This window comes from Xiphophorus maculatus, chromosome 23 (genome assembly GCF_002775205.1).
Source record: "Xiphophorus maculatus strain JP 163 A chromosome 23, X_maculatus-5.0-male, whole genome shotgun sequence".
NCBI classification, from domain to species: Eukaryota; Metazoa; Chordata; class Actinopteri; order Cyprinodontiformes; family Poeciliidae; genus Xiphophorus; species Xiphophorus maculatus.
In genome coordinates, this window is record NC_036465.1 from 8249401 (window position 1) to 8261420 (window position 12020).

The 12020-nt window shown below is 37.1% G+C and overlaps 1 protein-coding gene across 4 annotated transcripts in view; it reads right to left on the reverse strand.

Moving 5' to 3' along the window:
• The window catches only part of drp2 (dystrophin related protein 2), a 258718-nt gene that overhangs the window by 102249 nt on the left and 144449 nt on the right, over positions 1 to 12020 (reverse strand). For all 4 annotated transcript variants that reach the window (XM_005799512.2, XM_023328539.1, XM_023328537.1 and 1 more), the window contains one exon: positions 10515 to 10689. Coding sequence is in view for 3 of the 4 variants with exons in the window: in XM_023328539.1 (XP_023184307.1) it covers positions 10515 to 10561 (47 nt within the window). In the remaining variant the exon portion in view is untranslated. The remainder of the gene's footprint in view (positions 1 to 10514; positions 10690 to 12020) is intronic.

Sequence of the window (12020 nt, forward strand, 5' to 3'; positions counted from 1 at the left end):
ACACCCTGGCTCCACACACAGAGAAAATAGCAGTTCTGCACAGATGCATACCAGGAAGGAAGCTGCGTTTTTTTTTCTTCTTTTATGTTACACGACACAGAAGCAGAGATGGAGTGGTGGCTGTAGGCACAAAAGGATGATAGAAGAACCAAAAGATGACAAAAAAATCCAAGGAAACAGAAGTAAAGCCGAGTGGTTCATGTTTTGCATGCTGAAGGAAAAACAGAGATGTAGTTTGTGTATTTCAGAGGCAATGGTCCCTTTTTATTGGGTTTGTGGCTGTTTGTTTGTGGATAGAGGCGACCGTGCTCCAACACGTTTATGAGCATCAGAGAGTGGGGGGCTTTTGTAGCAGTGCAGTATTCCTCCTCGTGGTTCATCTATCAGATCCTGACACAGAAACACAGACTGAGAGAGTCCCTGTTTCTGCTGCGTCCCATGGGTGAGCGCAGCCTTCCAGGGTTTCTGCAGAATAAATCTCAGTTTTTCCCAATATTCATTCATTATAGATGACTTGGTATGCTTGTCAGAGGAAGAAGAATGAAGAAGTGAAAGAAGTAGAACATAGTTCAGTCGTACACGGATCATTTTTTAAAGATATTTCATAAGTCAAAAGTTGATAGATTATGTAAGTAAAATTACGCTACGACAACATCATAAAGCTTCACTTAACACCACAGGTGGTAGAGTAGCCAAGAGTTGACATATGTTGAAGTAACATTACTTCAACATATTTTTACTCAAGTAAGAGTAAAAAGTATCCGTTCAAAAAATTACTCAAGTAAAAGTAAAAAAGTATTTGGTAAAAAGGCAACTGAGTAACTGATCAAATTCTCAATCAGTTAATATTTAAAAATTACATAATTAGACAGACAAAAATATAAAGTTAAATGGAAAATTTGGTATTTCAAAGACCTAAATGATTCATATAAATAACATAATTACAAAGTAACAGAAGCAAGCTAAAGAAACTGTCGTGTTCTGTGTTTTCTGTGTGTTAATTTCGAGTTTTCTGTGTTCTCCGAGTCTCCGTGTTGTCCTGTCTCCCTTTGATTACTCCCAGGTGTTTCTTATTCCCTGATTACCCCCAGTGTATTTAATGCCACCTGTGTGTCTGCGTCTTTGTCGGGTCCTCGTCGCTTGTTGTGTGATTTCTGTCTGGCTGTTCATTTGCCACGCCATCGTTCTGTTGCTACCGGTGTGAGCCCTGGTTTCCGCTCAGCCGTGCCGCCAGAATCTTTGTGGACTGTTTTTGAACGTTATTCAGTATTAAAATTACCATCTTTACCTCATCCTGGGTCTGCTGCGTCTGCCTCACCACATCCACCGCACCAATTCATGACAGAAACATGTTTTTCAAATCAAGTTTCTTTTAGTAAAAACAAATATGACTTAAAAGAAATTTGACTTATTGCTATAAAGAAAAGAGAAATCAAGTCTCATTATTACTAATGACCAGTGCATATATAAGGATATATTGCATATGAAATGACTTAATTTTGATAATTATGTACTTAGTGATTAACTTTATGTGTAGAAAACATAACATATCCATTTCTCCTTTTCCATTTTGAAACTAATAGAACCAGTGACTTGTGATCAGGAAAACATTTAACTTGTAATCTTGAATAAGAAGTAAAATCGATGCTAAAAATGATGAGAAAACAATTTTTTCCACTTGACAGACATTTCTTTAAAAAAATGTCTTTTTATTGGGAATATAAACATTTTTGTGGTCAAAAACTGTTGAATTTCAGCCGCGTTGCCTGTTGAAATACATGGATGGCAGTGCAATGCTGAGCCTCACCTCTGGTGGCGCTCTATTGCAAAAAACGAATGAAGCAGTTAGTTGGTGCATACTCATTGCTTTTCTCTCAATATCCCCAATATACTTATTTATTTACACGTGTTTTACATATGCTGACGTTCCACTGTCTGTCTGATATCTTTAATAAATGTGAGTGACATTTAGTCTTTCTGATTGGATGTAAATGTGAAGTAAAAATGAGAAGGTTGAGGCAGAAAATACTCTGCCTCTATGATAGGGGGCAGTGCTGAGCCCCATAAACGCAACAGGAAGAAGTTACTCTTCTTCTACACATTTTCTGACTGAAAACAGTCGGAAAAATAGAAAAAAATTTAACTGCAATGTAACAGTTTAAGGCAACTCTCTTCTTTGGCTGCCAGATTTTTAAAAATGAAAGAAAAATGAAAAACAAGGACATTTTTTGGACAATCTTGAAAGTAAGATCATATACAATTTGCTATTTTAATCTCAAAAGAGGGAGGTCACCTAAACAAACATTTAAATTTTAAGAAATCATATATGACCTCATGTTAAATATTCTCTTATTTTCATATTGCTGGATTATCGGTTAAAGCATAATTGAAAGCTTTAACCAGGTACAACTAAAATATAAGATTTTGAATTTGTACATCTGACTCTAGAGGAGTTTTGCCTCACCAGTCATGAACCTCGCTGCACGTCACTGAACAGAACAATGTTTTCTCTGGTTTGAGGGTTTAATTTGAGTCATATAAACTCTTCAGCATGCGATGGTACAGCGTGTGTTAAAATCCTGATTATTATTTCCAGTGAGTCAAACAGTGTAGCCATCCAGAAAACCCAACATTGTTTCTAATCTGTCCAGGCTCCGACCGTGAAGCAGATGATGGCTGGTAAGCAGACATAGCTCACTGCTCTCCTCACTTTTGTTTAATTTCAAGCAAGGCAAACGCACACACACCTACATGCGAAGAGGTAATTCATCAAATTATTCATGGGATTCCTAATTCCCCAGTGGTTTGTTGTATCATTAATGTATAACAAGACTTGTTCTGTCAGGCCTGCAGGCCTGAAAGACGTGGGTTTCTTCTCTGCACGTTTTTCCTTTCCTTCGTCTTTTCTTTGAGTCGCAGCAAGTCCAAGCCGGATAAAAGAGAAACAAACAGAACCGGCTCCAGATATAAGAGAAAATAAATTATGGTAAAAAATGTAAATAAAGATTTTAATATCCTAACCCAGACAAGTGACACCAATAATAATCAATCTTTGTAAAGGATGGACGGACAGGCGGATGGATGTATGGATGGATGGATGTTACTTTATTGCAGGCCACTGCATTGATCTTTAATGAATTGATTATAGATGATCAGATGAAGCCCAAATTGTCAAATTCCTTCAGTTGGAACTAAATTGATCCAACTGAACAACAACAGACGTCAAGCTCAGAGTCACCAAACTTTGGTATTTAACTATTAAAACACTAAAGCTGTGAAGCACAGTGGTGGTAGCATCATGCTAAGGTTTTGTGGCCGTTCTATCCACATGTTGATAAAATATGATAAAAATGACATTAAGCTTGTGGATTGCCTCTCTCCTCAACCCCTAATAATAGTAAAGTATTTATTGTTACAGTAAAGTATTTATTGTTACAGTAAAGTATTTATTGTTACATACTGTACACATATTTATTGTATTTAAGATGTGTGGGTCAAAGTGAGGGAACAATAAATTCTGACTTGTTCAGTCATTACTTGTTTTTACATAAATTAAACTTTTATGTTGAATGATAAAGAACAGTAAAAATGAATAATTAACGTCCTGAAGTTAATACATTTAGGGGCCATGGGGAGTTTAAGCAAACATCTCACGGTCAGTGGATGAAAAAGAATAATGTGGCTTTTCATGCTTTGTTAGAAACACAAAAATAAAGTCTTAAAGTTAATCTCAGACAGCAGTGAAAGCAGTGTACTGCCTATCTATTGTAGAAGAAGTAGGTTTAAACTGTTGACCTCGAATAATATAATTAGGATTAACATGTAACTGGGGCTCAGTGAGTCCTGCAGGCATTGTGCAGCAGTTTTCCTGAGGGAAAAAAAAAACGGGGCAAAATATCACCACAGGGCATTTCACCTACTTTCTATATGGTGTTGTAGGGAGGACAAAAGGATGGGTGAAATTACCACAACAGCAGAAAAGGTAAAAGAAAACAAGGCTGGGATGGCAGCTAAAGCAACTTTAAACGAGGAGGGTGTGCAGCTGTAGAAACAGGAACATTGAGGTAATGACAAGAGCAGACAGAGATAAAAACAAACTCAGAGGTCACCGTTTGCCCTCAGACGGATGCCAAGCGTGGGCGGTTGGCTCTCTGCAGCCATCCAAGCCACGGAGCTAAACAATTCATAGCATGCGACTGAGCTACCCACACCGAGCGCCGTGTGCATTCCCTGCAGAGCAAAACAATGGCCATGTCACCGAGTGGCACAGCGTAAGCTCTAACAATGCCTGATACCGTTTTCTTCATGCCCGACACAGAATCAACTGTACTACATGGGAAATCTGTCTGAAGGTAGATAACTAAAACCCAGCAGCACATGAAAAAACACCACACTGTGTCTTAGATGTGACAATTCAGCAACAAGTTGGTCCTTGCTTTACTGGTGCAGTGTGGAGGAAAACAATTGGCTTTCTTCAAAGAGCAGCTGGAGTGCAATTTAGACAAGGACAAAGACTGAGGTGTCTAAGATTTCGACACACAGGTTTAATATGGAGGGTTAGGAGTAAAAAAAATTATAAAAATACTAGGGATGCACCAATAATTATGGCTGATAACTGATATTTACCGATATTCTATGTATTTCTCTACATATAATATACATATTTGACATATTTGGTTAAAAAAACAACAACCAGAAACAGACAACAAGAAGATGGAAATAAATATCAGTTGTTAATATTGGCCCAGTTTTATTTATCAGGTGATACTGATACATAAAAAATGACTAATATCGGTTGATACCGATGTTAGGGCCGATATATCGTGCATCCCTAAAAAATATCACAAAAGACATAAATGTAAATTTCCAATTAATTATTTAAAAGAATCATAAAACAATAAAAAAACATAATTAATTGATTAAATTTACCACTAAATTAATTATTTAGCAGTAAATGGCTGAGTTTGACAGATTAAATTATTTCACTTTGAAGGAGCAACAAAATAAATAAACACTGTGAAATAATTAAATAGAACTTTAAATAAAATTTTGTTTAAATTCATTATTTAGAATGTGGATTTCATTATTTGATGGGACATTTAGTTATTTAATTGTATATTATTCGGTTCATGTTTTTGGACTGTGACAATAATAAAAATCTCCTGATTTCTTGGAAATTTCTAAGAAAGTCAAGACCAACTTTCCTTCAAGCCAGTTCGGTAAGTAATTAGATTAATGCTATCTTAACATTCTTCCTGTTCTATTTCTAGTAGAAATAATTTTAAGATTTTTTCCCTCTACTTTGTACTGGTATTGTATTTCTATACATTTAAAAAGTGATTTTTTGTTGTTGTTTCAAAGTTTTTCTGAATAATTCTGCTAAATACAACACCTGCCTGTTCCTTCAGATATAGTATGAACAAGAGTTTAGCTGGCATTGCAAAGACAATGATGAATAATATTAGAGCGAGCTTTTTAGATATTAAATAAAAGTGTCCTGGGAATGGAGCCCTGAGGAACCCCGCATGTGATTTATGTTTGGTTTCTATTGGCCAAAGTAGGTCTGGATTGGTCACAGTAATACACAATCCCAAATCAGTCTGCATGCTGGGAGAAATTAAATGCATCACAGAGATCCAGTAATACCAAGACAGAAATATTTAGACGCGTCAATGTGGAGATAGCTGTGCTTTTAAAACTATATCAATGAAGTTTCCGTGTGCTAAGAGTAAAACTATTGAGCTAAATGTTAAAATACACAACAAAACTGACTAAATATTTCTTAAACAGCTGAATTCATCAAATATTGCTGTGTATTACTTTATTTTACACAATAATGTCCAAGAAAAAAAAATTAACCATTGCTTCCCTTATTTTAAAAAATTACAGCATGTTAATAACTTCACTGTTAAAGCTCTTAGAAAGCCAGGTTAGCATTTAGCCTGTAGCATGTGTGCCTAATTATAGCTGCAGTTTGTAACTTTTAAAAAATATGTTTTTTACATATCTGTTAAAACTGTCACCATGTCATGACAGTATAAGACAGATAATCTGTGAAATGATTGATCTCTTTCTTCAGATACTATTCCTGTCTGAAGTAATGCACCGTTCACAATCAAAAACAACCAATCAGAGTCAGGAGGAGTTCTTAGCGATGTCAATAATCTAGGTGTACGTGCTGCTAAATGTGCTAACGGCGGCTAAACATTACAGAAAACTACTTATCTACCATTATTGGTTGTATTGTAGCAAAGAACAAGGGGATGGGAGAAGCAGCATGGAAATGGGAATGATTGGCAGCGTTTAGACCCGCCCCTTGGCTCTGATTGGTTGTTTTTAGTTAGCACTGGAAGAAGGCAGAAAAGCTTGCTTTTTTCACAGACTCATACAATACTGTCACAATGTAGTGGCAGTTTCAACAAATATTCAAAAATATTTTTTTTATAAAAGTTACATACTGCAGCTTTAAAGTTTCACACAGCTGTTGGCACGACATTGTCGCTATAGCGAAATCCAGCAGCACAAATTTGAATTTCTACCATTCAAACCATATGAAGACATAGCCTTAGGGACGCCGTTTGAAAGGATGGACAGAAGCTTTGAATTTTATTGTAACAAAGCTTCAGTGAACTGTCAGTCAGAGCGAGACAGGCCATTGTAAAACCAGTTGTCTGTACATCGCAAGCAGCTGACATCAAATGCAGGCAGCCGCTTCCACCGGACAGCTCTCAGCCTCAAGGTTAGACAGCTTCTCCTCATTCATTCCCATTTCATCCTGCCCTTCTCCGTTCCCTACATCTCTCCTGTGTGATGATTTAATACCACCTGTCAGTTTCTCCTCTCCTTCTACCCTTACCCCATATGTTAGCGTCCTTCTGTATTCCCCGATCTTTCTCGCTCAGCCTGATGCAGCCAGAGTGGAGGTTGGATGTAAACAGCAACTGTAGGCCATGCAAAGTGATCTCATTATGCAGGACTACAGGGTAAACTGTCTTACCCAATTTAATAACTATCCTTCCCCTCACAAACTTTTCAGCTACATCAGGGTCAAACAAGCAGTTAAGGGGGCAATTGTCTAAACAGGATGCCAGCAGAATTAAAGAAACAGTGAGCCTGGATGTTTTCCAATTAAGCATTAAAGAATTACATGAACCCATTGTAATTGTTTTGCTCTAACAAACCTCTCGAGTGTAGAAGCAGCATTTACCCATATTATATCAATAATTAATATGACTTCAAGCAGAAGTGAAGTATGCATTATTGTGTGACGGCACATTATTAGTTCAGAAATGTCTTTTTTTAATTGCCTAAACACAACGGAGGCATCTTAAAAGGCTGTTTGTTGTAAAACATATCATAAAAAAATACATAAACGTTGCACATCACTATGCAGCTTGTAAACATGTTGGCTGCAATTATCTGGCTGCATTAGTGTGCAAACTACTGAAGCACAGGAGAAAAGCAATTTTAGTAAAAGATGGGACAACAGGGACATTACAAAAGCTAAATATTTCCACGAAATTACTGAAAAGACAAGACCGAAACTGGCCACACAGGCAACAGTTAAGGAGCTACATTATTACCAACAATACACTGCAAAACACCAGATCTTACCAAGTATATTTGGTCTACAGTAGTTTATAGTGCATATGTCTTAGTACACTTGAAATACAACAAAACCAATTTACAAGTGAATTTTCAACAAGATATTGGAGCTCGGTTCAAGTAAATAATTTCTTTATCTATTGATGAAAAAGATTATATCACTTATAAGAAGTAATTTTTGCCATGTTCAAAGTGAATAAGTCTGCCAGTGGAACCAGTACTTTTTCATCCAGGAATTATTTACTTAAAACAAGCTTGGTGAAAAGTTACTTGTCAGCTAGTTTTGTCTTATTTCAAACGTTCTAAGACATTTGCATTAAAAACTAGATTAATACTTGGTAAGATCTGGTGTTTTTGCAGTGTACTGACTATTTCCTACAATCTGCTGTAATCTCCATATATCTGGACTAAGAAGTCTTAATAAAAAAGATAAAAGTGCATTCATAAAAAATTTAAGTTTAGCACATAAATGATCAAAATCATCAAAAGAACGCCACATCTACAGTGAAACATGGTGGTGGCAGCATCATGCTATGGTGTTGCTTTCTTTAGATGGAACTAAGATTTTTGTCAAAATGGATGGAGTTATGAACAGATCAAAATGACCCATAACATTCCTGGGATTCATCCAAATTAACAAAAGGAAGATACATTTTGGTGTTTTCTGATCAGAGCACATTTATAGTTGCGTGTCCTACATGTATTATTATACATAATAGCGAATATCTTATCTGGCAGTTGTTGGATCATCTGACAGTTTAAAATTGTCACCAGATGCAGAGGATGACATGTTATTTGATGTTACCAGCACTAGCAGAAGGTTGAAAAGGCCATGCTAATGGTTTCAATGTATTGTGCAAGTGCTGAGCATGTGGGAAGTGCAGATGTCAAAGTGGCACAAAGTTGGATGCACTGGGTACATGAGGGCACCCACACACTCGGTGTCATCCCACTCCGGGCTGTAAACACTTAAATGCCATAGCTCAGATGGCTGGCACAGATGTCATGTAGTTCTGAAAGCTCGTAAACAATCGCCTATCTCAGGCTTTGACTGCTGGCATAAAATGAAATTCTTTGTAAATTCAAAAACCCAGCCTTGCCGAGTCGGAATGTGAAGAAAGAAGCATAATAATAAAATTCTTTAAAAGAAAATAGAAAATTAATTTTGTAAGCCAGATTTGAATTCCATGTATTTTGTAGTGATTTTATTTGACAGAGCAGAAAAGTCAGCTAAGCTTGTTGTCCATTTGTATTCGTTGCCACCTCTTAATAAAATCTAGTCCTCCTCATTGCCTTTAAAATTGAACTACTTAGTGAAGAGTGCACTTGAGTGTAATTCCTTGTTTGACAGAGAACAAACAGCTTCATGAAAACCAGGAAACACAGCAGACTATTGTCCTGAACTATTGTGACAAAATCTAAAGGAGGTTTCAGCTCTACAGCAATATTCCCAGTTTCAGACATCTCACAAAACTCGGTTCAATCCAGTTGAACCGAGTTTTGTGAGAAAGAGTAAGACACAGTTTAAAACTTAACACATGGGCATGGAGAGTATTAATCAGAAAACCCTGGAGGAGTTGCAAGGATCCACAGCTCAGATGGGACGACCTGTTAACTACTCATTCACTCCAAGAAGCAGCCCTATATAGAAAGTTATTGTTAAAAATGAGAGAAAAGCAAAAATATTTAAGAAGTATGACTTCTTTTGCATGGTACTGTAGCTCGGCTGACTCTCTTTAGCTTCAGAAAGTGTTGAGCCAGTTCAACATTTACACAATCTGACTCAAAATTCAGTTCACATAACATCTGCTAAATAGTGTTGCACCTCGTTTCAGGTAATAATAGCCTCCAGGCGTTGCATTTGTAAACTAGATTCAACTGTTAGTCCTCTTTTATGTTTAACTCTGCATATATGAAACTGATTTTGTTTGAGCACAACTTGATTGAACAGCAACAACATGTTTGTAAATTGAAGGCATACATCACAGTTTTCAATCAATAACAATATAACATATTAGACACATGATCAATATCAATAGATATAGAACTTTTAATATTCAATATTCTGGGAGATGAAGGCAAAGAAAAAGACTTTAGCTGCTCACCCTCTTACGGCCAGATAAAAATGGTTAGTGGCAGCAACCGACTCACTCACTCTTTGGTTACCTAGCAACTTATTCATTCTTTGGTTGCCTAGCAACAACCTGTGGAGCAAGTTTCAGTTTCCACCTCTGTGCCTCATAACTGCTAAAAAATAAACGGCAGTGTGGAGTGAAAACTGTGGATAAAACAGGAAATGTCGCAGCAGCCGTTTAGCAGCATTTCAGGTATTTAAACTTCAAAAATAAACAATTATTATTGATATCGACTGATGTGAAAAGCTTATATTGTGATACGTTTTCAGCATATCGTCCAGCCATGGTTCAGATTTCACAGAAATGTCTCATGAATGCACATGAATGCTCTTTGAGCACAATACCGCCTACTTTTCTGTGCATCTTTCATGATAGGAAAGTTGAGCCAAAACACCCAAACTAACTGAGAAATGTTTGCATTGAAGCCATACTTTATGTTACACTATAGTTATAAGTTCTCATTTTATTCAGTCTTCTTCATGTATGAGTCTTTTGCTATGGCTTCTAAAGATGTTTTATGTGTCTAATTACAAATTTTAGTTGCATCTACTTTACTTAGACATCTTTCATCAAAATCAAGTTATGCTTAGAGCTTCTGCAAAGCAATTTGTGCTAAAATCATGTGTGTACTTGCTGGTTTATCCTCCCAATGCATCTTACGAATGAACAAGTTGTTGAAAATTGTTTGAGATTTTTAAGTCAAAAGCAGTAGCGCAGATGAAAGCAGAGACTATGTAGCCAAAGCAGAGAAAATATGCTTCTTTTTCCTCTTACCGAATGTTGTGGGACTTGCGTTTGATCTCATTCCAGCAGAGGTTCATCTCTCCTGTTTGGTGGGAACTGCTTCCTCTCAGTCTCCGGCACTCGGTCGCCTCCTCTGGCCCCTCACCGTCCACAGTGGACTGGCACGGCACACACTGGCATCCCGGCCACGAGGGCCGCCGCGCAGCTACACAAACAGAGGAACACAATGTGTGTTTGTTACAGGACGATCTTTTTGAATTTACTCTCTGATTATTACATGGAGGCGAGGTAGGGAACATAAAACAGCACAGGCTTGACCAGCACTTCGATCCTTTGACCTTCCCACAAATGGAGATGATGTCCCACATTTTCGCCCCACAACCTTTTCTCTGAAGTTAGTGGTGCCACAGTTCTGACCCGTATTCAGTGGCCATGAAGAATTTTGTCTTGAAGTCTTAAAGAGAATCGATTGTGCTTCTGTGGGCGATAAAAATCATGTTCTTTGCGTTTTTTGCACAAAATAATTCTTAGATAATGAAATTTTAGTCTGGTTGGTTCAGGATGAGCTGTTTTAAGGCATCTTCTCACTTTAAATCTAAATAATTTGCTTCTGGCCACATCCCCAACTCAACATTTACACTCACATGTGAAAATGGCTGCCAACAGATGTACAATTATACAATTGTACATGTTTGAAAAGCAGAAGTGGAGGCTCCTGCACAACCAACAAGAATGCAATAAGTAGTTTCTGATAGTAAGCCAACAACAAAACAGTTGTCTTTTCCAGCAGCAATTGTACAGTGCATCCAGTGGTAAAAACAGCTGACCAAACGTGCTGGAGCTTACCTTGGGTTGCTAGGTAACAGGGCTGGGTTTGTACTTTTTTAAGCACCTGAGCTGTTTTTAGAAGCAGTAAATGGAACAAATGTGAACGTTGCATAACAGGTTATCTTTATCAGTTCATTTTGAAATAATATATGAAATGATCCAAATTCCCACAGCCCCCAAACTAAACTTTGCACAAAATTGGGTCTTTCAAATAAAAAATAAGCCTGTATGTACAGTAAAACTGGTTGCAAAGTGATTTAAGGACAAAAAAACTTTAAACTTTTGGTGTGGCTATCACAAAACCTTGATGTCAGTTCCATAGAAAATTTGTGGGCAGACCCGAAAAGGTGTTTGAACAAAGCAGCCTAAAAACCAGACTTATTTACAGCTGTTTTGTCAGGGGGAATGGGCCACAAGTCACCAGCAAACTGTGGTGAGAAGCTTATGGGAGAACAATCAAAACGTTTTACTAAAATCAGACTTCAAACATGCAAGGAAATCAAAATGCAAAATCAACAAATGTATATAGACTCACAATTCTGCTTTAAAAAATATTTTTATTGGTCTCCTGTAACATTCTGATTTTAAATGCTGTCATTTCTTAAAAAGGACTTGAAATAAATGAACCATTCAAGAATATTCTAATTCATTGAATAGCGCGGTATGTAATCGTAGCTCTCTGACGTCCATGGACCTTAAAATATAAGA